Source organism: Schistocerca americana, chromosome 7, assembly GCF_021461395.2.
Source record: "Schistocerca americana isolate TAMUIC-IGC-003095 chromosome 7, iqSchAmer2.1, whole genome shotgun sequence".
Classification (NCBI taxonomy): domain Eukaryota; kingdom Metazoa; phylum Arthropoda; class Insecta; order Orthoptera; family Acrididae; genus Schistocerca; species Schistocerca americana.
In genome coordinates this window covers 592,147,764-592,173,514 of record NC_060125.1, presented here as the reverse complement: position 1 = coordinate 592,173,514, position 25,751 = coordinate 592,147,764, and the positions used below count along the sequence as shown (strand labels likewise).

Below are 25,751 nucleotides of genomic sequence, written 5' to 3'. Positions count from 1 at the left end.
TCTTGTAGGCACCAAAGTTCACCAACGGCTATCTACAGCAACATCAAGGTGTCACAATGCAGAACTTGTTAGGTTCGACACTGACAAGCTAATTGATGAAAACTTTAGAAGAAGGTACATGGTAGAAATTTCAAATAGGTTTGATGCTCTCAGGACACACGAAGATCAAGACGAGGATGTAAATAAACAGTGGATCTCTGTGAGGAATAATATCAAAGAGGCACCGAAGGTCACAATAGGTACAATTAAGAACAGGGGGAAATCGTGGTTTGGTGAGGAATGCAAGAAATTGGTAGAGGAAAGGAGAAAAGCGCGATTAGATTGGAATAGAATGGGAGACAAAAAACGAGAGGAGTTCTTGAACATGAGAAGAGAAGTTGGTCGTAGGCTACGGGCAAATAAGAGGGATTATTTGAACAATCAAGTTAAAAAAATGGAAACAAACAGTGAAACAAAAAACATTAGGGAACTTTACCTAGACATAAATGGTTATAGGAAGGGGTTCAAGGCACTTCAAGAGGATGCCGGGGGAATACTGACAGACCCCAGTGCTATATTAAGTAAATGGAAGGCGTATTTTGAGCATGTATTAAATGTACACCAGGAAGCAGGAAATGAGCAGGCGTACGAAATACATACAGCAGAGATGCAATCAACAAATTGAAAAACCGTAAGACACCAGGATCAGATTGCATAACTGCAGAATTAGCAAAAATGTGGGACAGAAATTGGTGGAAGTAGTTCACAAAGTGATAACTAATGTATGGAACTTAGAGATGATACCTGAAGAGTGGCAGGAGTTGATTCTGATCCCAATTTTTAAGAAGGGCGACAAAACGGATTGTAGTAATTATAGAGGGATTCCGCTATTACTATTATGTTCCACAATTTTCTCGAATATTCTGCTAAGCAGGCTTACACCACATGCAGATGAAATTGTGGGGGATTACCAAGCTGGCTTTCGGAGGAACAGATCAACTATAGACCAAATATTCACCCTGCATCAAATTTTTGGAAAAGAAATGGGAATACAATTAACCATTTCATAATCTTTTCATAGCTTTTACAAAAGCTTATGATTCAGCATTGCAATCAAAATTGTATAGAATTCTTTTGGAACTTGGAATACCAAAGAAGTAAGTTAGACTTATAGAAGGGAGTTTGAAAAACACAAAAGGTAGAGTACGCGTGGGGAAATTGGAGTCAGAAGAATTTTGTAATAAAGAACGGACTTAAGCAAGGAGATGCCCTGTCTCCGCCACTTTTTAATTTAGTCCTAGAATATATTGTACGAATGGTAGCAGATAATTCAGAGGGTGTGGAGTTAAATGGAAATAGCGATAAGAAAGAATTTGTTACAGCAAATGCGAATGCGTTAATCAAGGCTAGTGAAGATGTACGTCTAAGGATAAGTGAAGACAAAACTAAATACCTGGTTACTACTAGAATGCCAACAGCAGTAGACCAGGAAATGTTAAGAGTTGGAGACATGCAGCTTGAAAAAGTGAACACATTTAAGTATCTAGCCGTGGCTTCGAGAAATGAGATTGAATCCGAACTGAAGAAGAGATTACGGGCGGGAAATGCGTGCTACTTCTCACTGAATAGATTACTTTCATCACGGATACTGTCTAGGAATTTAGAATATACAAAACTATTATTCTATCAGTTATGTTGTATGGGTGTGAGACTTGGTCTCTCACTGTGCAAAATGAAAAGCCGTTTCGGGTATCTGAAAACAAAATTTTGAGGAAAATTTTCGGAGCAAAAAGGGATGACATTAACGGAGCGTGGCGAAAACTGCGTAACTAAGAGGTTTACGAACTCTATTCAAGCCCTGACATAATCAGTATTATTAAATCACGTAGGCTGCGATGGGCGGGTCACGTAGCTCGAATGGATGAGGGCAGGGCAGCGCGCAGAGTACTGGTAGGGCACTTAGAGGGAAAACGTCCAGTGGGGAGACCGAGGCGTAGATGGGAGGACAATGCGAAGGATGATTTCATGAGCCTAGGTATTGAAGGTGAATGGAAGGAAATAGCCCAAGACAGGGACAGATGGCGAAAATACGTTGCTGCGGTAATGGACTCTCGAGTCCGGTATGATCAGTGAGTGAGTGTGTGAGTGATTGATTATTTAGGTTTATTTGCAGTGTAAGGAACATAAAAACTAAAAATAAAAATAAGTTCCTACACAGAGAAACGATCCCACGGCCCTCGGCTGACTGTTCAGTACTCTTTTCCGCTGCGCCAACTGCTGCGGAGAAAGTACGATAACATAAACAGCTCGTGTTTCACCCGATCCGCGCCAGAAATGCTACTCTTTTCTAAGCGTTTGGGCATCTGTAGCACCCACATCTGTCACTTCCATTTTTGGCCAAGCCCTGCATGTACCATAAATTTAAGCGAAAACGGTGATGACGAAGAGGCGCGGTCCCTTTCTGAGACTCATGAAGTTTTATCTATGACTTGACACTCTTGTTGTTAGCATAGTCATCTCAGTCGTACTCGTGATCCTACTCCACGTGTTAAGTCAAGTGGTTTATATTCTGCCAGCGACTCACCTTGAAGATGGCTATCAATCATGGCTATCAGCTACGGTTATCAGCCTCGATATCAGGCGGTGAATTAACACTATTCCGAATACGCCCGAAAGGTGGTGGAATAAGACGTACGGAACGCTTTACACACTAGCAAAAAATGTAATTACTATTTCTATCAGTTTTGCCTATTGATTGTTGTTTTCGGGGCAACTTATACATTGCCAGTCTTCGATATAAAAGCTTGATAAAGCTGGAAAATACCCAGAAGAATGCTGTAAACAGAATGTTTTGCAAGCTAAACTTAAGATATTCTAAAAAAACACGTTTTTGATAACATACACATTTATTTAGCTTTTGAGCTATTGGAACACAGTCTCAATGACATTAGGTAACAGATACATCAAAATACATCCAGATACAGTGAAAAGATAATAGTTATAAACATAAAGCTGTGGGACACAACTAATTCTACTTTCATATTCCAGTATGAAAATAATAAAAAAAAAGTTTAGCTTTTGGGTCATCGGAACAGCGTGTCAATAACAATAGATACCAGATACCTCAGAGTACATTCAGACATTATTAAAAACAATAGTTATAAATATAAAACTATGGGTCACACTAATTCTACTTTCATATTCCAGCACGAAAATCATAAAGAACACTTTAGTAGCATATACTGGTAGATGTAAAGCTATGGACGTGGGTCGTGAGTCGTGCCTGGATGTCTCAGTCTGAAGCGCATTCGCCGGCAAGACACTTAGGTTCGCCACGCGGAGTGGCCGCGCGGTTTGAGGCGCCATGTCACGGACTGTGCGGCCCCTCCCGCAAGAGGTTCGAGCGTTCCCTCGGGCATGGGTGTGTGTATTGTTATTAGCGTAAGTTAGTTTAAGTAGTGTGTAAGTCTAGGGACCGATGACCTCAGTAGTTTCGTCTCTTAGGAATACACACACACATTTGTACATTTGAACGCTTAGGTTAACCCAATCTGGCACACAGTTTTAATCTGCCGGGATGTTTCAATAGTAATAGTAATAATAATAATAATACACTACTGGCCATTAAAATTGCTACACCAGGAAGATGACGTGCTAAGACGCGAAATTTAACCGACAGGAAGAAGATGCTGTGATATGCAAATGATTAGCTTTTCAGAGCATTCTCACAAGGTTGGTGGCGGTGGCGACATCTACAACGGGCTGACATGAGGAAAGTTTCCAACCGATTTCTCATACACAAACAGCAGTTGACCGGCGTTGCCTCGTGAAACGTTGTTGTGATGCCTCGTGTAAGGAGGAGAAATGCGAACAAACACGTTTACGACTTTGATAAAGGTCGGATTGTAGCCTATCGAGATTCCGGTTTATCGTATCTCGACATATCTGCTCGCGTTGATCGAGATCCAATGACTGTTAGCAGAATATGGAATCGGTGGGTTCAGGAGGGTAATACGGAACGCCTTGCTGGATCCCAACGGCCTCGTATCACTAGCAGTCGAGATGACAGGCATCTTATCCGCACGGCTGCAACGGATCGTGCAGCCACGTCTCGATCCCTGAGTCAACAGATGGGGACGTTTGCAAGAGAACAAACATCTGCACGAACAGTTCGACAACGTTTGCAGCAGCATGGACTATCAGCTCGGAGACCATGGGTGCGGTGTGACAGGTGATGAAACATGGCTCCATCATTTTTCACCAGCGACGAAGAGGCAATCAATGGAGTGGCATCATGCAAATTCACCCAAGAAAAAAAATTCAAAACCACAACTGCTGGAAAAGTTATCGCTACGGCGTTTTTCGATTCCGAAGGACTCTTGCTTGTGGACGTCATGCCAAATGGAACCACCATAAATTCTGATGCATATGTGACGATACTGAAGAAACTTCAAGCTCGACTGAGTCATGTTCGACCACATGGGCAAAAGAGCCCGAAGTGACAGTAACAACATTTCGTTTTGTTTTGAACATTGTCCAACCTTCTCGATTTATGGGAAGATATCAAATTGTATTATGTGATTTTCGCAAACAGTGTTCGTATTAAAAACTAAACGGTGACAGTTCTGTAAAAACAAGGAGCTATGGACAATATGCAGAACTGTCAGACAAGAGTGTGACTAGTGTTTTATTCCACAATCTCCCGATGTCAATGATATTTCATATCGAGCAGCTGTTCCTATCGTAATTCACGTAAAGAGTATAGTCTTGGTTCAAATGGCTCTGAGCACTATGGGACTTAACTTCTCAGGTCATCAGTCCCCTAGAGCTTAGAACTACTTAAACCTAACTAACCTAAGGACATCACACACACCCATGCCCGAGGCAGGATTCGAACTTGGTACCATACGGTCGCGCTGTTCCAGACTGTAGCGCCTAGAACCACTCGGCCACTCCGGCCGGCTGAGTATAGTCTGTTGTGCAAATTCCATAACAGTCTTCTAACTTGGAAAACGTCGCACTCACTGCTCGAATATTCATCATTCTTTAAAGAAAATTAGTGCAAATTAATAAAAGCAAAAGTTACTTCCCAACACATGCACAACGAAATTATTTAATTTGAAGTCACTGCACTACAGTATACTCTTTTCGTAGATCTTGCTGAGTTTACAAATGTTTATGTTTAGCAGCGAAACTGGGTATAAATCACTATGCAGAATCGACTGTAACATAAGTAGTTGTTGTTGCCTTCAGTTCGAAGACTGGCTTCATGCAGCTCTCGTCTCTAGTCTATCCTGTGCAAAGCTTTCCATCTTTGAATAACAATTGTAACTTACATCGATTTGATCCTGGTTACTGTATTCGTCTCTTGGTCAAACTCTACAATGTTTACTCCGCCACCCCACACACACACACACTTCCCTCCAACAGCAAGTTGACAATTCCTTGAGGCTTAAGAATGTGACCTATCAGCCGATCCCTTCTTTTAGTGGTGTTGTGCCATAAAGTTCTTTTCTCTCCTGTTCGATTCAGTATTTCTCATTAATTACATGGTGCAACTATCTCTTTTCGAGCATTCTTCTTTAGCACTACATTTCAAAAGTAGTCTGAAGTGCTTAATGTCCACGTTCCGCTTCTCTCCAAGGCTACACTCAAGACAAGTACCTTATGAAAAAACTTCCGAAAACTAACATTTGTGTTTGACGTTAACAAATTCCTCTTCTTTTAGAAATGCTTTCTCTGCTGTAGCCAGTTGGTATTTCATATTCCCTCTACTTCGACCATCGGCAGTTCCTTTACTGCCCAAATATCAACAATTAAGTACTACTTTCAGTGTCTCATTTCCCAACCTAAATCCCTCACGTCCTCCTGATTTAGTCCAAATGCATTCCATTACTCTTGTTTCACTTATGTTGATGCTCATCATGTAATCTATTTTCAAGACAATATCCACTCCTTTCAGCTGCTCCTCGAAGTCCTTTGGTATCTCTGACAGAATTACAATGTCATCGCCAAAGTTCAAAGTTTAGATTTCTTCTTCCTGAATTGTAATTCCCTTTTCAAACTTCTCCTAGGCTCCCTGTGCTGCTTGCGCAATGAACGGATTGAATAACACCGGAGATACGCTACAACCCTGCCCCACTCCCTTTTCAACCATTGCTCCCCTTTCATGTCCTTAGGCTCAAATAACCACAATCTGGTTTCTGTAAAAGCTGTATATGATCTTTAGTTCCCTGTATTTAGTTGCTGCTACCTTTAGAACTTAAAAGAATGTATTCAAGCCAAGACTTCTGTAAAACTACAAATAATATAAACGTAGGTTTGCGTTTCTTTAAGCTATTTCCTAAGATAAATCTTAAGCCATCGTCCCACGGGATGTGAAAATGCATGCGGCCGAGGAGCTGGTGACGTCACGGTATGGAATTCTACGTCCCACTACACTGCGTAGCGTGAAATAACGTATGTGGCATGTCGGATTTTTGCTCGGTGGAGGAGAATGTGGCCAGTGAGATGCGACCTAGTTTTATGTTACAAGCTCAGCATTGGAGGTGCCATACTGTATGGCAGTAAACATGGTATTTGGTCGGTTCTCTCTCTCGTAGACTACGTAGTATGAATATAAGCTGTTCCAAAGCCTCAGCGAATTGAGGATCCCTCAAAAGTGCGTCGTTTTAGCTACGATTTGTTATAATAAAATGACAGGAAACTACATATCGGTAGGTAAAGCCTGTCTGTAGTAGATTTTTTATTGTTATAACTTGCGTGCTACGAATGTATACCATTTCAATGATACGGCAGAATGATGATTTATCAAAATCGCGTCTTTTTGGTATGATTTCCATATTAAGTTTCAAATAATGACATTTATAGATACAGTGTTTAGATAGTGTGTATCGTATATGCTTGCTAAGTCGGGGCTGTAGCATAGTTGATAGCATCGTGCTCTCAGAGTGATGATGGCTGATGTTGCAGGTTCTAGTTGTCCACCACCTTCTACTAAAATATTTTTCGCCTTATGTTTCCTTAAAGGTTCTATGTCTTTAGGTCTTTTTCTTTCGTTTGACAGATAAATTATCTCAAAAGCGATGTTATTTGGTATAAATGATCTATTTTCTGCAATTATTATTGGAAAGGCCAACGACTGGAATGATTCCCTGGTGAACAGAAATCTGAACGTGACTGCCGGTATATGTCTGAAAGCAAACACAAGTTACACACTGGAAGTTTTTAACGTTAAGAAACTTTCTGTAAAATATATATACCAATATCTAGGCTTATGACAGGGTAATTTTTGTATTTCACCGATAAATATCTTTTTACGGTAGTGAGCAGCTTCTCAAAGAGTCTCTTCTCCCATTTCAATGAAATTAAGTAACGAATCGTGATCTTGAAACCTATGTGATGACATTTGTTAGTTCAGGGTGTTAGTGGTCACTGCAGCATAAAAAATATGGATATTATGTATGCGCAAACTGAAATTTCTTTTTTCTTTATTGTGGTTTCATTCCCCTGCCCCGTATGGGCACAATGCACTGCTCTTCAGCCGAGTGACGTTACAATGAAATAAAAATAGGAAACTATACAGAAAAAAATGCGGCAAAAGGGGGATATAAAAACATCATAAGTGGAGACAGTTGGAGGTGAAGGATACACTGACACGGGAACGTTCATTTAGGGGGGGGGGGGGGGGGGGCAGCTCAAAAAAGTACACATAAAATTAAAAGAACACAGTTGGTGAGTCGGGGAGCACTTAAAATACACTGGAGTCACATGCACAAGTTAAGAGTCAGCCACAGTATAAAAACACACAGAATGAGAGACACTTAAAAGATCACTGTAAGCGATGGGGCACACATGAAGAATAAAAACTACCGGGAGGGACCTGAAGAGGGAGAGGAGACCAGAGAGGAGGGAAAAAGAGGGGAGATGGAGGTACAGTGGAGGAGGGGGCTGAAGGGGGGGGGGGAGGAAAAGAAAAAAGGGGGGATCGGGGAGCGCACCAAGAGGCAGGAGACGGTCGGGGTAGGAGATGGAGTGGGAAGGTAAATGAGGAGGGAGTGCAGAGACACAGAAGGGGCACGGGAAAGGGAGGGGGGTGCAGGAGGGAGTAAAACCGCTCAAGGGAAGGGAAGAGGAGGGGAGAGGGAGCATTGAGGAGTAGGAGGGGGGAAGGTGGGGCTTTGGCAGGAGGGGTAGACGTCAGTGTGAAGTTCGTCATGCAGTAGGAGTAGGCGCTGAGAAAGGAGGTGGAGGGTGTGGAGATGGAGAGAGGCTGGGACACAACAGTAAAGGCGCGGCAACAGGCTGGGGGTAGAGAGGACAGAAGACACCAGACAGTGGGGGATCGAGTCAGCAAACGATGTACAGGGTGCGAATATGTTCGAGGAAAAGAAGAAGATGTGGGAAGGGGATGAGGTCATAGAGGATCCACATGGGGAACGGAATGACAATACAGAAGGTGAATTGGAGTGTGTGGCGTTCTAGGGGTTGAGGGCTTTATAGAATCTTGGAGGAGCGGAAATCCAAGTGATACTGGCATATAAACTGACATTAGACACTGTGCCTTCACTGTGTTCAACATAAAAACGAAAATGGTCTGAAAATTCAATTGAGTTAACGAATAACTTCTACTGTGAGTATCTCAGATCGTTGTACAGCGCTATGTAGTAATCCTCTTTCAGAAATTTGCCGTTCAAGCCACCGACGAAACCAGAATTGTCTTTGCGATTTTCCCCACTCTTCGTTGCCAGTCGCTAACAGAGTTTATGCAGTTATTTTAATCGCATCCATTTTCGCACAGAAAGTGTGTGGTCTGCGAGCCAGATAAAGCCGACAGCGGCCGCTAGACAGTGCTGAGGGATCAAAACACGTCTACCAGCTCGTCCCGTGTGCCGATGGCGCCGTCTTTCGTGAGGTCGGATGTCCTGTCCGCATCCACATCAATGTTAGTTATCTTGCCACTTGCGAGGGCAGTTTTAAGGGCAGTGTTGCCTCGCATGGTCCAAAATTTCCCAGGAACAGTCCGCCTGCTTAACTGGGTGGTTATGTGCTTGCCTCCCATGCAGTGAGCACAGGTTCGATTCCGGGCCTGGTTGGGGATTTTCTCCATTCGTGGACTTGGTGTTGTGTTGTCCTCATCATCATTTGATCCTCATTACTGACCCGCAAGTCGCCCAGTGTGGCGTCGACTGAAATAAGACTTGAACTTGGCGACCGAACTTCTCCAGATGGGGCCTCCCAGCCAATGCTGCCGTATGCTCATTTCCATTTTTCCGTGGCACAAGAAGAACTGACCTTCCCCGAGGATGGCTTCTACAACGTATCCCAATCTTCTGTAAATAGACTGAGATGACAAGAGTCACGGTTTACCTCCTAACGTTGTGCCACACCTACTTTTGCCTGGAGTAGTGCAGAAGCTGGACCTGGCATCCACTCAACAAGTCGTTGAAAGCCCTTTTCAGAAACAATGAGGAACACTGCCTCTGTAGCCGTCTGTAATTGCCAAAGTGTTGCCAGCCCAAGATTTTGTGCACGAACTGACCTCTGGACTATGTCCGATTAATATCCGTGGGATTCATGTTGTGTGATCTGGGCGGTCAAATCATAGGCTCGAATTGGCCATGATGTTCTTCAAACCAATTGTGAACAGTTGTGATTCTGTGACCGGGTGCAGTGTCATCTACAAAAATTTCGTCGTTCTTTGGGGACATGAAGTCCACAGATGACTACAAATGGTCTCCAAGTAGCCGAACATAACCATTTCCAGTCAGTGATCACGTAAACGCACCGCACACCATTATGGTCACGAGCTCAGGAGAGATGCCGCAGGTGATGTCACACCGTTAGAAAAGACACTCGTCTCGGATGTCTGCTGCCATAGCCCATTAACCCCAAATTACACCCCACTGTCCTTACGGATATGTTTTTCGGTTATTGCACGCAGTGTTGCTTGTCTATTAGCACTGACGACTCTATGCAAAAGTCGCTGTTCTCGGTCGTTAAGTGCAGGCAGTGGGCCAACGCGTTGTCTTCGTTGAGATATAATGCCTGAAATTTGGTATCCTCAGCAGGCTCTCGACGCTGTGGGTCTCGGAATACTGAATTCCTGAACGGTTTCCGAAATGGAATGTTCCAAGCGTCTAGCTCCAACTGCCATTTCGCGTTTTATAGTCTCTTAATTCCCGTCGTCCATCCATAATCAGGTCGCAAATCTTCTCACGGGGATCACCTGACTACAAGTGACGGCACCGCCAACGCACTGTCCTTTTATACCTGGAGTACGCCACATTACCTCCATCTGTATATGTGCATATTCCTATCCCACGACTTTCATCACTTCCGTGTAATTCGGTCGGTATTAAGCAACTCTGACCTTCAACGCTGGTAGTTCGATAATATTCACACCTGTCAGCGTGTGCTTCATGTGGAATTGGAAATGTAACATTCCTCCTGAAGCCTGAGGGTATTTCGCCAGTCTCATATATTTCGTACACAAGATGGAATAGTTTCGTAAAGGCTGCGTCTCCCACGGATCCCAATAATTCGGAGCAAATGTCTAATCCAGGAGCCTTGTTTGGACTTACACGTTCCAGTGTTCTGTCAAAGTTTTCTCGCAGTATAATGTCTCCTATCTCAGATCCATCTACTTCCTCTTCCCTTTCTGTAATATTGTTTCCAAGTTAATTTCTCCCGAAGAACTCCTCTACGCGCTCCTTCCATGTTTCAGCTGCCCTTTCTCTGCCTACCACTAGCTTGCTCTGCAACCTTCATACAGCTGCTTCCCTTTTCTACAAAGGTATCTTAATTCTTCCTATAGGTGGTATCTATCTTTGCTCTATTTGTTCATGCTTCTGCAGCTTTGCATTTCTTCTCTAGTCTTTCCTGCTTAACCATTTAGCACATTCTGCATGTCTCATTTTTAGACGTCTACATTCCTTTTCGCCTGCGTTAATTGCTACAGTTTATTATTTTCTTCTTTCGTAAATTAAATTCGGAATCTCCTGTGTTTTCGCAGGATTTCTACTAAGTCTTGTCGCTTTACATATCAGTTATTCTTTTGCCTTCACTGTTTAATTTTTCATTTGGTACACATTCGGCTTCCACTGTATTTCCTCTCCCTGGTTTAGTCAAACGTTGGCTAATGCTCCATCTGAAACTCTCAATAATCTCTGTTTCTTTTAACTTATCCAGATTCCACATCCGTAGTTTCCTACCTTTCTACAATTTTCATTGACTGTTCATAACCAATAAAGAGGGCGGAGAAGCAGACAGAGGTTCCAGGCACTCTCTTGCCCTTGGGGTGTGAAACTGCCCCAAAAGGGCGGAAGAATCAACAATGAGGATGCAGAAGGCAATGAAAACCTCTTCATAAAAAGCAAATAAGATATGATCACGCTGAAAAATTGTCACGATGGTCTCTTCGTTGGCAAATGATTTCGGTCCAGTCCCCCATTCCGATCTCCGGGAGGGGACTGCCAAGGTGGAGGTGACCTTGAGGACACATGGAATATCCAACAATGGGATAACATTCTGCGAGTCGGAGCATGGAATGCCAGAAGTCTGAACGTTACAGGAAAGATAGAAAATGTGAAAAGGAAAATGCAGAGGCTAAATCAGGATATAGTGGGAGGTCAGGGAAGTGAAATGGGAAGACGATGGAGATATCTGGTTAGACGAATATATGGTAATATCAACAGCAGCGGAGATTTATATAACGGGAGTAGGATTCGTTGTGAACAGGAAACGAGGGCAGAAAGTTAGCTGCTGTGGGCAGTTACGCGATACGGTTGTTCTTATCAGATTCGCCAGCATACCAACAGCAACAAATAAAGAAGTACTTACGCGGTGTTATGGGCTTGGCAGAAGGAACGGGAGAGGAGAAAGACTAATTGAGTTTTGCAGTACATTTCACACTGTAATAGCGAATACTCTGTTCAAGAATCACGAGAGAACTTGCCTTGTAAGACTTGTACTGTGCAGCGTTCTCATATTATCCTTCAATCTGTACATATTTTATAAAGATGACTACGTTATACGCCACAAAGGATCAGTCTTGTGTAAGCCAGGCTACGGAACAGTTGATCGTTTTTGGAACCGCCGGATATGTTGCTCTCACGATAATACCCGTTATATACTACTGCAAGTAATGAGCTTTTTGACCCAACTACTACTCACGCAACTGGACAATTTTCTATATGACGGTCAACTTGCGAAATTACCGTCCCTACAACCTGCCTTGCTCACGGTGACGTTTTCAACTATGTGCAAGTATTGTTTTGGTACTTCCGAATGTATGTCGTTGCATGGCTACAGCTGACGATGCTTTCCAATGCTTATTCACCGCCTTTTCATATTTTGAACGATCTGAAGACGGCTGCAGATAGCAATCGAAAACAGTTATCGAACTTTAATTGTGATAGGAAAATTTCCTAAGGATACTTGGAGGTATGAAACGGTATATTACAGGACAGTTTACTTACGATTTTCTTGTAACGTTCGGATATTTACTGAATAATGTCGTTCTCCTGTTATAACAAAAAAATTGATAATAAACTCTAGACGTCATAAGTATACCAAACAAAGCGGAGTTTTGCTCCCTACATTCTCATCCAAATCAGTGAATATGGAACCTGGGTCACCTGTATAGAATGTAATACCTACATTATTTAACGCACCAAATAAGCCACCACGGACTGTAGCTTAAGAGAAAGCTCGACAGGTATGATAATAAATCGTCAAAAGCAATAACACTGTTTCCCAAGAATGAAGAAATCAATTCCATACTTGATAAATCTGAGCCACGAACGGCAAGAATCTTCAGCACATTCGCTTTTGAAGCAAAAGTAATAACATTTACAAAAATACTCGTGTATTAGGAAGTCGACCGAAGTGTAAAAATGGACGAATCATTAGACTCCACGAAAAATTTTAAGTATCAAGGAGAGTGCGTATGATAATAACAAACATCAATAGAAATAGATGCTTCTCTTGCATGAAATACGTGTTTAATTTCTCTCGCTTAAAGTGGGGTAAGCTCCAAGTATACTCATATTCGAAAGTATTTCTTCATGAGTAAGCTATAGCTTATGTCAATAAAGCAGTGTTATTGGCTGTTTATACATGTATTTCATGATAATTCATGTCTCTTGGTACACAAAAATATGTTCTTTTCGTTAATTAAGTAGAAAATAATTACAACCAAACATTATGCTTACGACGCATGTGACTGCTTTCTCACCGACTGAGCGCTAGCGCTGCTACAACCGTCAAACGATAACGATTTTCGCACCAGAGTGTGTGGTGACGGTGCGTATGTATTAGACTGTGCTATGTCTTTCTTAATAGCAAAGACCTTGCAGTACAAGAGAAGTCTTTCACAGCAGCGACGATTAACAAATGCTTAGAGCACCTAAGGTATGTGTTTAGAGCCTATGTTTACTGGACATTTTTTTGTGATTTGGTCGCTACTGCCACCTCTCAAAATACGGAATATTTTTTTTTTAAATTCGCAATGTGTTATATAGGAGAATGGCGGTGACGCAACATTGTGAAATATTAACGATTTTAGTTCGGTAACCTCAAGCGCTGTCCCTTGCCGCCAGAATGTGTCACACGTTACGCCAGTCACTAAGCTCTTAACGATCAGCGTAGCCTCGACAATGACCGTGCAGAGCAAAACCGGAGTTGCGCAAAGGTCTCTTCTGGAATATTATAGTTTCATATGACACTTGTTTTGGTCACCAAAATATACATTTTCTTTATTTTTCACTTCTCATGATGTGTTTCAGATCTTATTCGATACAAGGTATCTTGTCATTTTATAAACATTTCTTCATGATGTAAGTGAAGTCATATGAAGGAATGTTCACAAAGTGAGAAGATAATATCTATCGAAGTAAGATCTGATGATGCTGACACCAAAACGCGTCATGAGAAGTGAAAAATAAAGAAACTATGCTTTTGGGAAGTAAGACAAGCGCAATAATTTGTACAAGTTATATTTTTCTCGATTTTCGTCGAAACATGATCCTTAAGTGTTGGCTATCCTTTAGCCTGAAGTAGGCATAAGTTTTAACGTTTAAGGTTATTCTAGGCCTGGACAGTCCAATATCTGTGCTAATGAAAGTCTATCTATTGCAGCGATATTATTTAAGGCCGTGAATCTCTAACAGAAGAGCATCACAATATATCTTCTGCTAGTGGTGTGACTATTCCAGATATACAAATTAGCACCTAAGAACAATAAAGGATAGGTATGTTACAAATAAACAAAGGAGAGAGAGAAATAAATGTTATTATATCATTAAGTCAGAGAGCGCACAAATAACGACAAGCAAAGGTTAGTAGAGATTCGTGCGTCTGTGAAAAGATAATGCGCGAAGCATGCAACAACTGCCAGTGTCATACCTTTGCAAAAGGTCTGGCAGAGAACCTGACAAATTTCTGGCTCCATGTAAAATCGCGAAGCATATCTAAGGCTTTCATTTATTCCCTTGTTGACCAGTTTTTTCTGTGGCAGTTGAAGATAGCAAAACGAAAGCCGAAGCTTCAAATTTCGCATTCGAGAAATCGATCACGCAGCCGAATCGCACAAACGTAGCGTCATTTGAGCACTGGACAGATGCCTGCGTGGACGACACAGTAATACGTATCTGTGGCGTGTTGGGGAACAGCTGAAAGATTTGAAAGTAAATAAGTCACCAGGTCCGGATGGAATCACAATTCGGATTTACAGCGAGTACTCTAAGGCACTGGCCCCCTACCTAGCTTGCATTTATTGCGATCTCTCGCCAAGAGACTGGAAAAAAGCGCAGGTGACTACTGCACATAAGAAGGTAAAAGAACGGATCCGCAAAATTAAAGACCAATATCCCTAACTGCCGTTTGCTGCAGAATTGTTGAGTATATTCTCATCTCGAATATAACACATTTTCTTGAGGCTGAGAAGATAATGCCCACAAATCAGCATAGTTTTAGAAGCATCGCTTGTCCTTTTCTCACGTAATATACTGCGAACTACGGATGAACGCCAAAAGACAGATTCCGTATTTTTAGATTTCCGGAAAGCATTTGACATGGCGTCCCAGTGCAGGCTATTAACGCAGATATGAGCATATACATTAAATTCATAGATGCGTGAGTGGCTCGAAGGTTTCTTAACTAACAGACAGCGAGTTTTCATCATACCGTTAGCAGTGCCCCAGGGACGTGTGATAAGACCGCTATTGTTCTCAGTACACATAAATGATTTGGCGGACGCAGTGGGCAGCAATCTGGTGTTGTTTACTGAAGATTGCTGTGGTGTACCGTATGGTGTCGAAACTGAGTGACTGTAGGAGGTTACAAGATAACTTAGGCAAGATTTCTAGTTGGTGTGATGAATGGTAACTAGCTCTAAATGTGAGAAAATGTAAGTTAATGCGGATGAATAGAAAATCCTAACCCGTAATATTCGGATGCAGCATAAATCCTGCTTGACACAGTCACCTCGTTTAAATATCTGGGTGTACCGTTGCAGAGCAATATGAAATGGAACGAGCTGTGAGGACTTGGTAAGGAAGGCGAATAATAGCCTCTGGTTCATTGGGTGAATTCTAGGAAAGTATGGCTCATCTGTAAAGGAGGTCGCAAACAGTTTGCTGGTGCAACCTGTTCTTGAATAGCGCTCGAGTATTTGGGATCCACATTACGTCAGATAGAACGAGGACATTGAAGCAATTCAGAGGCGAGGTGCTATATTTGTTACCAGTATGTTCGAACAACAGGTAAATGTTACGCAGATGCTTGGGGAAATCAAATGGGAATCCCTGGCAGGAGGGAGACGTTCTTCTTGAAGAGCACTATTGAGAAAATTTAGAGAACTGTCATTTGATGCTGACTGCAGAACGATCCTCCTGCCGCCAGCATACACTTCACGTAGGGACCATAATGATTAGATACAAGAAATTAGGGCTCATACGGTAGCATGTAGAGAACCGTTTTTCCCTCGCTCTGTATGCGAGTGGCACAGGAAATGAAACGATTTGTGGTGGTACAACGTACACTCCACCACGTACTGTACAGTGGCTTGTGTAGTATCTGTGTAGATGTAGATGTTTGTGGTGAGGTGTTTATTCGTTGTTATGCAGTGACATGCAGGTAACAGAATATTATCCTCTGCCCACAGGTGGCCCGCATCGTGGAGAGCCGTGCTGCGGGCTTCCCCGTGGGGCGGTACGTGGTCGGCTACTGGGGATGGCGCGACCGCACCGTGGCCGATGTGGGGCCGGACGCGCCCTACTTCATGTCTCCGGCCATGCTGGTGCCAGACCTGGGGGAGCTGCCCCTCTCCCTCTCTCTGGGGGTGCTGGGCATGCCTGGAATCACGGCCTACTTTGGACTGCTTGAGGTCTGCAAGCCAAAGAAGGGAGAGGTCGCCGTAGTCAGTGGGGCAGCAGGTGCTGTGGGGTCCATAGTCGGGCATATAGCGCGCCTCAAGGGGTGCAAAGTAATTGGCTTCGCGGGATCAGACGCTAAGGTAAGACACTATCCCATTTTGGTTTCGCTACACTGTATTGCAAAGAACGTAACTTCGAGGAGGAGAACATTTACATGAATTCAGACATGGTACCTGATATTCTGTTTAGTTGAATCGAGAATGCCACCAAGCAGACTGGCGAATGGCTAAAAATAGACTGCATCTGTTCTTCCTGCAGTCTCAGATTTCTGCAGAACAAGCACGTCCTGTCACAAGTAAAACTACTAGAGACAAGCCTGAATTTGAGGCAGGTAACTGGAAAATGTCGTGAATTTTGTGCCCTGTTCAAATTTTTTTTTAGATTATAAAAAAGACCTTTGATTGTGTCATGTGGGACGAGTAGAGGCATGTGCTCAATGATTTTGGGGTTTCGAAGTACCTAGTATCATTATTGAAAGATCTTCGTACCAGTCATACCGCAACCATAAAGGTGGATGGTGAATACTCTAAATGCTTAGACGTGACAAATGGAGTCAGTCAAGGTTCTATACCAGGGCCGGGCCGGCCGCAGCCTGCCACACTTCGTGCTGGCTGCTTTGCAGTCCAAGGCTTGGTCCGGTCCACCTTGCATTTGATCATTCCTTTCTGGAAGTACCCGGTACAGCACGACATTTCATTTACACCACTGGCCATTAAAATTGCTACACCAAGAAGAAATGCAGATGATAAACGGGTATTCATTGGACAAATATTTTATACTAGAAGTGACATGTGATTACAGTTTCACGCAATTTGTGTGCATAGATCCTGAGAAATCAGTACCCAGAACAACCACCTCTGGCCGCAATAACGGCCTTGATACGCCTGGGCATTGAATCAAAAAGAGCTTCGATGGCGTGTACAGGTACAGCTGCCCATGCAAATTCAACACGATACCACAGTTCATCGAGAGTAGTGACTGGCGTATTGTGACGAGCATGTATCCAGAAACATGCGGTCGTGCATTATCCTGCTGAAACGTAGGGTTTCGCAGGGATCGAATGAGGGGTAGAGCCATGGGTCGTAACACATCTGAAATGTAACGTCCACTGTTCAAAGTGCCGTTAATGCGAACAAGAGGTGACCGAGACGTGTAACCAGTGGCACCCAATACCATCACGCCGGGTGATACGCCAGTATGGCGATGACGATTACACGCTTGCAATGTGCGTTCACCGCGATGTCGCCAAACACGGATGCGACAATCATGATGATGTAAACAGAACCTCGATTCGTCCGAAAAATGACGTTTTGCCATTTGTGCACCCAGGTTCGTCATTGAGTACACCGTCGCAGGCGGTCCTGTCTGTCATGCAGCGTCAAGGGTAACCGCAGTGACGGTCTCCGAGCTGATAGTCCATGCTGCTGCAAACGTCGTCGAACTGTTGGTGCAGATGGTTGTTGTCTTGCAAACGTCCCCATCTGTTGACTCAGGAATCGAGACGTTGCTGCACGATCTGTTACAGCCATGCGGATAAGATGCCTGTCATGTCGACTGCTAGTGATATGAGGCCGTTTGGATCCAGCACTGCGGTCCGTATTTCCCTCCTGAACCCACCGATTCCATATTCTGCTAACAGTCATTGGATCTCGACCAATGCGAGCAGCAACGTCGCGATACGATAAACCTTAATCGCGATAGGCTACAATCCGACCTTTATCAAAGTCGGAAACGTGATGGTACGCATTTCTCCTCCTTACACGGGGCATCACAACAAAGTTTCACCAGGCAACACCGGCCAACTGCTGTTTGTACATGAGAAATCGGTCCTCATGTCATCACGTTGTAGGTGTCGCCACCGGCGCCAACCTTGTGTGAATGCTCTGAAAAGCTAATCATTTGCATATCACAGCATCTTCTTCCTGTCGGATAAATTTCGCGTCTGTAGCACGTCATCTTGGTGGTGTAGCAATTTTAATGGCCAGTAGTGTAGTATTGCAGTGTGTCATAAGCTGGTAGGCACGGCTCTTTACAGCTGGGCAGAATCATGGTGTCAGCGCTGTCTACCGTCCGCTATTTGTTTGTGGTATGACAGACGTTCACAGGTCCAGTGGCTGTTAGCACAAAAAAAGCAGTCTAGCAATCCATCGTCACAAGCCTCTAAAAAGGAATGGGGATGACAGAAGATAGGGATTATTATTCCCAATATGTCTTATGCATTTGCATAAGTGATGGGTACAGCAAATTTTTCTGTGAAACTAAACTGAAGGGCCAAAGAAACTGGTACACCTGACTAATATCATGTAGGGCGCCCGCAACCACGCAGAAGTGCCGCTAAACGACGTGGCATGGACTCGATTAATGTGTGAGGTAGTGGTGGAGGGAACTGACACTATTAATCCTGCAGGGCTGTCCATAAATCCGTAAGAGTACGAGGGGGTGGAGACCTCTTCTGAACAGCATGCTTCAAGGCATCCCAGAAATGCTCATTAATGTTCACGTGTGGGGAGTTTGGTGGCCAGCGGAAATGTTTAAACTCAGAAGAGTGTTCCTGGAGTCACTCTGTTGGACACGTGGTGTATCGCATTGTCCTGCTGGAATTGCCCAAGTCTGTCAGAATGCACAATGGGAATAAATGGATGCAGGTGATCAGACAGGATGCTTACGTACGTGTCACCTGTCAGTGTTGTATATAGACGTATCAGTAGTCCCATATCACTCCAGCTGCAACCACCCCCACCATTACAGAACCTCCACCAGCTTGAAGAGTCCCCTGCTGAAATGCAGCGTTCATGGATTCATGAGGTTGTTTGCATACCCGTACACGTCCATCCGCTCGATACAGTTTGAAACGAGATTCGTCCGACCAGGTAACATGTTTCCAGTCATCGATAGTCCAATGCCGGTATTGACAGGCCCAGGCGAGGCGTAAAGCTCCGTGTCACGCAGTTATCAAAGGTACACGAGTGGGCCTTCGGCGCCGAAAGCCCATATTGATGATGTTCCTTTGAATGATTCGCACGCTAACACTTGTTGATGGCCTAGCACTGAAACCTGCAGCAGTTTGGGGAAGGATTGCACTTCTGTCACGTCGAACAGTTCTGTACAGTCGTCGTTGGTCCCGTTCTTGCAGGATCTTTTTCCGGCCGAAAATATGTCGGAGATTTGATTTTTTACAGAATTCCTGATATCCACGATAGACTTTTGAAATGATCGTAAGGGAATATTCCCTCTTCATCGCTGCCTCAGAGAGGCCGTGTCCCATCGCTCGTGCGGCGACTATAACACCAGTCTCAAATCTTGATAACCTACCATTGTAGCAGCAGTAACCGATCTAAAAGCTGCACCATACACTTCTGCCGTATGTAGCCATTGGCGACCGCAGCGCCGTATTCTGCCTGTTTACATATCTCCCTATTTGAATACGCATGCCTATATCAGTTTCTTGTATATTACAATACCACGCAGAAGCAATTTAAAGAATTAGCGAACAATGAAAGAGCGAAAAATTACAACAATCGACAGACGGAATTCACTGTTCTGCAGATCAAGAAGCTTTTTGTGCTACATGAACAGGCGTGCCACACTGGTAGAAATGAATGGTACGAGTAGTAAAATTGCTGAAGTCGCTCACATTATTCCACTCTCAGTTGTAGCAGTTTTCGATGGAACTGATCGAAGGTATGGAGACTTTATATATCACTACAAAGTACGTCGATTAAGTCAATACGCTATTGCTGAATTTATGAAAAAGAGGAGGACGGGGGTGTTTGGAGAGGAGGCTTGAAACGTAGATCATCCAGAAAGGACTGGAGACCTAGTATTTTAAGTGGACTTGACTGCACACTGCCCACAATAAGACATTGCAAGGGAGAAACATCTTTTTTCTGATTTTATGGGAATGCATTCAAAAAGAAGATCGGATTATAGAAGGGACACATTCAGACAAACACAGTCCAATTCCCTAAGCTCGCTGCTGTTAAGGAAAACGCGAGGTTTGAAGAATTCATTGTGCCCATGAAAGAATTACAAGGATAGTGTCCTACGACAGTCTGTCTGTCTTACAGGTGTTCTCGAGAACGTTTGCCGTCTCAGTTGAAAGCGCCCCTGTACATGTGCAATTAACTGTAACTGACTGACCTGAAAGGTAGTTCCCGTTCTAATGAGAAATATTTTTGCGTTAAAACTGTCTAGGACGTCTACATTGCTTTCCTCTCGTAGAATTTCCAAGTCTCCATAATGAGGTTCGAAAAGTGCTACAATATTTCGACCGCCATAATTGTGGGAAACACATTTTTTCTATTATGAAACTAAGCGAATCATGATTTACAGCAACCTGAGTGCGAAAATCTGTGAATCTGTCGGTGTCTGCCCTTACGCCGAGAATTTGTACCGCACAAAAATTATATTATATTTTCAGCGCGTCAAAAATAATTGCAAAGCACAAAAAATTGTTTCGTTCGTGATCTTTGTTGTAGGGAAACGTGAAATATAAAAGCAAGTCGTATACATTGCGACTGCACTACCATTTAAATGGTCTGTGTTCGCAGTTTCCTCCTCTTCCCCATTCACATACAGACAGCTTGCTGTGGTCACGACGGTTATGTGCAGCGATGCTGAGTGCAGGAAAATGTAACATCTACTCTTTGCAGATGATAGTGCTCTTATTGTTGGAAGTGGGGAGGAACTTATTGATCTGTTCTCCAGAGTGAAGACTACTTGCTTAAATTTAGGTCTCTAGATAATCACAAAAAAGCCCAAACTAATACTTATAATACACCAAGATATAGATCAAATGCAACTAGCAGGCTGCTTAACAGATCTGAATGTACTGAATGACTATATCTGTTTACGGTCTCTGACAAATGACACAGGACAGTGTGATAAAGAATTTAAGTGAGGAACCGGATTTCCTGGTCCCGACGGTTAAACTCACTAAGGTCTGGCAGAACCGGGAAATATCCAAAACAATGATGATGCGTCTGGTGGAATCATTCTTGTACAGTCGTGAGACGTGGGCCGTGAACGCTAGTGGCAATACTCGAACTGACACCTTCGATATCCGGTCGCGGAAGACGTTATACGTATCATGGACAGAAAGAGATGGTTGGATCATGTGAGGAAGATTATCACTCTACCTCTCTACATTATTTTAGAAAGAGTTAAAGATCGAGGTGGATGGAGACGTCTGGTCGAAGATTCAGTTACTTAAGAAATAAATGACGAAATGAGGTGACGATAATCAGTAATGAGTGAACCAACTAATGATGATGATGAAAAGGTCCAGATGGCGTTAGCTTAACATACAGTGTCACTACCAATTCTGCTGGGTGTTATTTATCCAGATTTCATTAGAAGAGAAACAAAAAATAATGAAACGAGTGTATGTACTGACTGAGAATATGGTAGATCTACGAACGCATTGTGCTCAATGTAGGGCCCTACATTCACAGTGGATTATACATGTACATGCAGATGTAGAAGCTGCGTGTATGGTATAGCATCTGATCTGCACTTAATTGAATAGTGTGGCTGAGAGCTGTAATGAATATCTGAGGCACATAGTATTGGACATGTATTGTTATCAATGAAGACATGAAAGAAAGTAAGGACAAACTTGAAACTCAGCGTCTACATGAGTATGGAGGTTTTTTAACTGATGAATTAGCTATGATGAAGAGTGTTTTGTTTCCTCACTGTATACTGTATTAATAACACATTTTTTTAATCATTTTCAAGCGATTGACTATTTATTGGGCGGAAATTTCACATACCCGAAATTCCTTTTTCTCTCGATCTAGTTACAGAGTTATAAATGTCTTTGATCTTGGAGAGTACAGCCAACTACAGCTACTCGAATGTCACCGCCATATCGGCTTTTTAGGAACAACGATCTATGCTGATCCTATGGAACAGAATACATCATAACATATCCGGAAGTTATTAAAAGAAAATAGTCAAAATAGAGAACACTACTACATTAATAATATCACTTTTATAAGTGCTAGTCAAATGAAAATGATTCTGATGGAAAAAAGTAAAAATGATTCCAATGGAAAAAAGCAAGTATACTTCATAACTTAAAAAGTAATCGGAGTAACTGCCAATACGTGTAGACCACTGTGGGAAAAGATGGTCACTACCTTCAGCGAAATAAGGAGCAGTCAAATGGAAATGAGACAGGGGGGAAAAATAAGTCAGCTGTTTATTATTTCAAAATTAATTGACGTAACTATTAACACATTTATTCCACAGTGAGACAAGACAGTCGTTGCCTTTATGGAGACACGTTTGCGGTTGCCTACAGAATCTTGGTTGTAACCAGACGTGCACCTCTCCGTCCGAAGAAAAGCAACGGCTACGAATGTCTTTCTTCAGTGCTCCAAAAATGTGGAAATCGCGTGGGGAGAGATTGAGACTGTATGGAGGATGTGTGAGGACTTCCCAGAGAAACTTCTGCAGCCCATTGGAAAAAAAAAACTTGGCAACTTGCCAAGGGTCAGGCCCACATATTGCTTCGATTTCGCTGCAGAAGTTTCGCTAGGAGACCCTCACACATCCTGTATAGAGTCTAAATCTCTCCCCATGCGATTTCCACCTTTTCGGAGCCCTGAAGAAAGACATTCTTGACTGTCAATTTGCTTCAGATGGAGAGATGCACACCTCAGTATAACCAAGATTCTGTAGGCAATCGCAAACGCTTATCCACGAAAGGAACGACGATTTTGTCTCACTGTGGAGTAAATGTGTTAACAGTTACGTTGATTGATTTTGAAATAATAAACAGTTGATCTACTTTTTCCCATCTGTCTCATTTCTATTTGACTGCTCCTTATTATTCCAGAATGAAAAATAAAGCGCAATTGGAAATAATAATAATAATGTAGTACAAAAATCTACCACACTTTAGACGTATTATTTATGGAGATAGAAAGGGGAAGGTGTTGACTGTGGACCTATTAGTAAGAACAGTCCAAACATTCGCCTTGAACGATTTTGAACGGTCACCTACAAAGCAAGAAGAGTTAGTACTATTTCAATAACCATTTACGAAAATTCAGAACTCACGCTTCTAGCTGCGAAACTGGACTCTCTTTCGCAGGTGAAGTGGCTGAAAGAGGAGTTGGGATTCCATCACGCATTTAACTACAAGACAAATGACGTCACAGAGGCGCTGAAGCAGGCGGCACCTGACGGCGTCGACGTGTACTTCGACAACGTGGGCGGCGAGCTGAGCAGCGCAGTCATCAACAGCATGCGAGAGTGGGGCCGCATATCTGGATACAACGAATCTAACCTCCCGAAGGCTACCATCATCCAGCCCGCAGCCATATTCAAGCAGCTCCGCATGGAGGGGTTCCTGTATTCACGGTGGCACAACCGCTGGGAAGAGGGCATTACCCAGCTGACGCAGTGGGTCCGAGAGGGAAAAATCAAATACCGTGAGACTGTAACAGAAGGGTTTCAAAACACCCCCAAAGCCTTCGCCGGTATGCTGCAGGGTGACAACTTGGGGAAGGCTGTTGTTAAAGTGTGAAGAACCGTAGTGTATCGGAAACAATTTCACAAGCAGGACAAGGACAATTTCTTTCAGTATTTTGTACACAGTACATCAAGAGAAAGGTGCATGGTTGCAATGGAATGTTCTTCAAAACTTATGTTTGTGGTTTCAGTTTTTCAATATCATTCCACATCATTATAAAAATTGAATAAATACATGAAAATAAATATTGTAAGTGGATAGTTTGTGTTGTTGCCCCAGATGATAATTATACTAATGTTTTTACAGGATTTGTAAGTAAGAAGTAAGTTTAAACAGTTTATTAACAGAGGCGGATTATAAAACATGCATGCTACAGGTACCCATCATCACTGTGTCTGACATCCTAATTATGGTCGTATTGAAAGGCTCCATGACGAGCTAAGAAAAGAGACATATTTGCGCCCGAGGCCACGCTAGTTAATACTGTATGCTGCGGACAGTGGCCAGTGGCGTAATCTGCATCGCAGTGTGGCCGGACGCGCATCTACTGACCAAGCAAATTGTCAGCATTCCAGACAGGTTGGCTGGCGAGCGCGTGTATCGTACTGTACGCCTGCGCACAACCCTTAAACCCTTACATCACTTTACCCAGAGAAAAAGAGCAACCATAGGTGGCTTCAAACGACCCCCTGGGCGTTACGAATCTATTTCGCCATTTGCGGCATCAGAAGGCACTGCAACACGTATTTCGTTTGCAAATACAGTAACGTTTGGTGCAAAGAAATGAGCCTTCAGGATGGCAAATGGTTCAAATGGCTCTGAGCACTATGTGAATTAACATCTGAGGTCATCAGTCGCCTAGAACTTAGAACTAATTAAACCTAACTAACCTAAGGACATCGCACACATCTATGACTGAGGCAGGATTCGAACCTGCGACCGTAGCAGTCGCTCGGTTCCAGACTGTAGCGCCTAGAACCGCACGGCCACTCCGGCCGGCTCGGGATGACAGTTTCATACATGACCAATGCTGTTGACAAAAGACAAATTAATAAAAACAATAAAAACACAATACTGATAATCAAGTATGCATTAACATTGCTGGATGAATCGAAGGACTTAATTCTATTCGCTGCTACAATGAAGTTTAACTCATTATTGCAAGAGATTACATTTTCAGGGATGTCCTTAACTAAATTATTGTCTTCAGGAAAACTTGATATGGAATGCTTTCCATATTTTAATATGTATGAATCATTGTAATAAACAGATAACATTCTTGTTAATGGCAAATGTCCAGTGGCATGTAGTTGGCAATACACTAGGCATATCAAATAGTTCACACGATAAATCACAATGTGTGGCATTCAAGATTAATCCGCTATTATTCAATTTGAGTGTAAAGGGTACCTCAGGTGCATCATAATTTTTACATGTAAATGTGACATCAAGCGTGGAGTTAAATGAGAAAATTATACCCTCAGAACATCGTTTAAGAAATGGATGATAAAGATGTGTTAAAATTCTACAGCAATCATCTCTTGGGGAATGATTCATAAACAATTCTTTCTCACGGCTGTACACTCTACTGTCTAAGAATACTGCCGATTCAGGGCGTTTAACTTATGACTACATTTACACATATGCAAATCACTTTCATTTAGGGACACAAAATATCTTCAGTCCCTGCTGATCAGTAGGTAATCATTCAGTACATACTTTACATGAGTACCTGCCTGTGTCCATTTCATGAGGTAAGTATAAATCTTACACATTTCAAAATTATGCTTTGATCTAGCAATGAGAATAGAAACAATAACAGTTAATTCATCTTCAATAATTAAAGAGTGTGT

The 25,751-nt window shown here is 42.8% G+C and overlaps 1 protein-coding gene across 1 annotated transcript; it reads left to right on the top strand.

The window, feature by feature from the left end:
* Positions 1 to 1,294: 1,294 nt before the first annotated feature.
* LOC124623121 (prostaglandin reductase 1-like) lies at positions 1,295 to 23,952 on the top strand. Its single transcript, XM_047148911.1, has 3 exons — positions 1,295 to 1,396; positions 16,145 to 16,495; positions 23,518 to 23,952. Exons 1-3 carry the CDS (start codon positions 1,295 to 1,297, stop codon positions 23,950 to 23,952), a joined length of 888 nt encoding a protein of 295 aa, XP_047004867.1.
* The last annotated feature ends 1,799 nt before the right edge of the window (positions 23,953 to 25,751 follow it).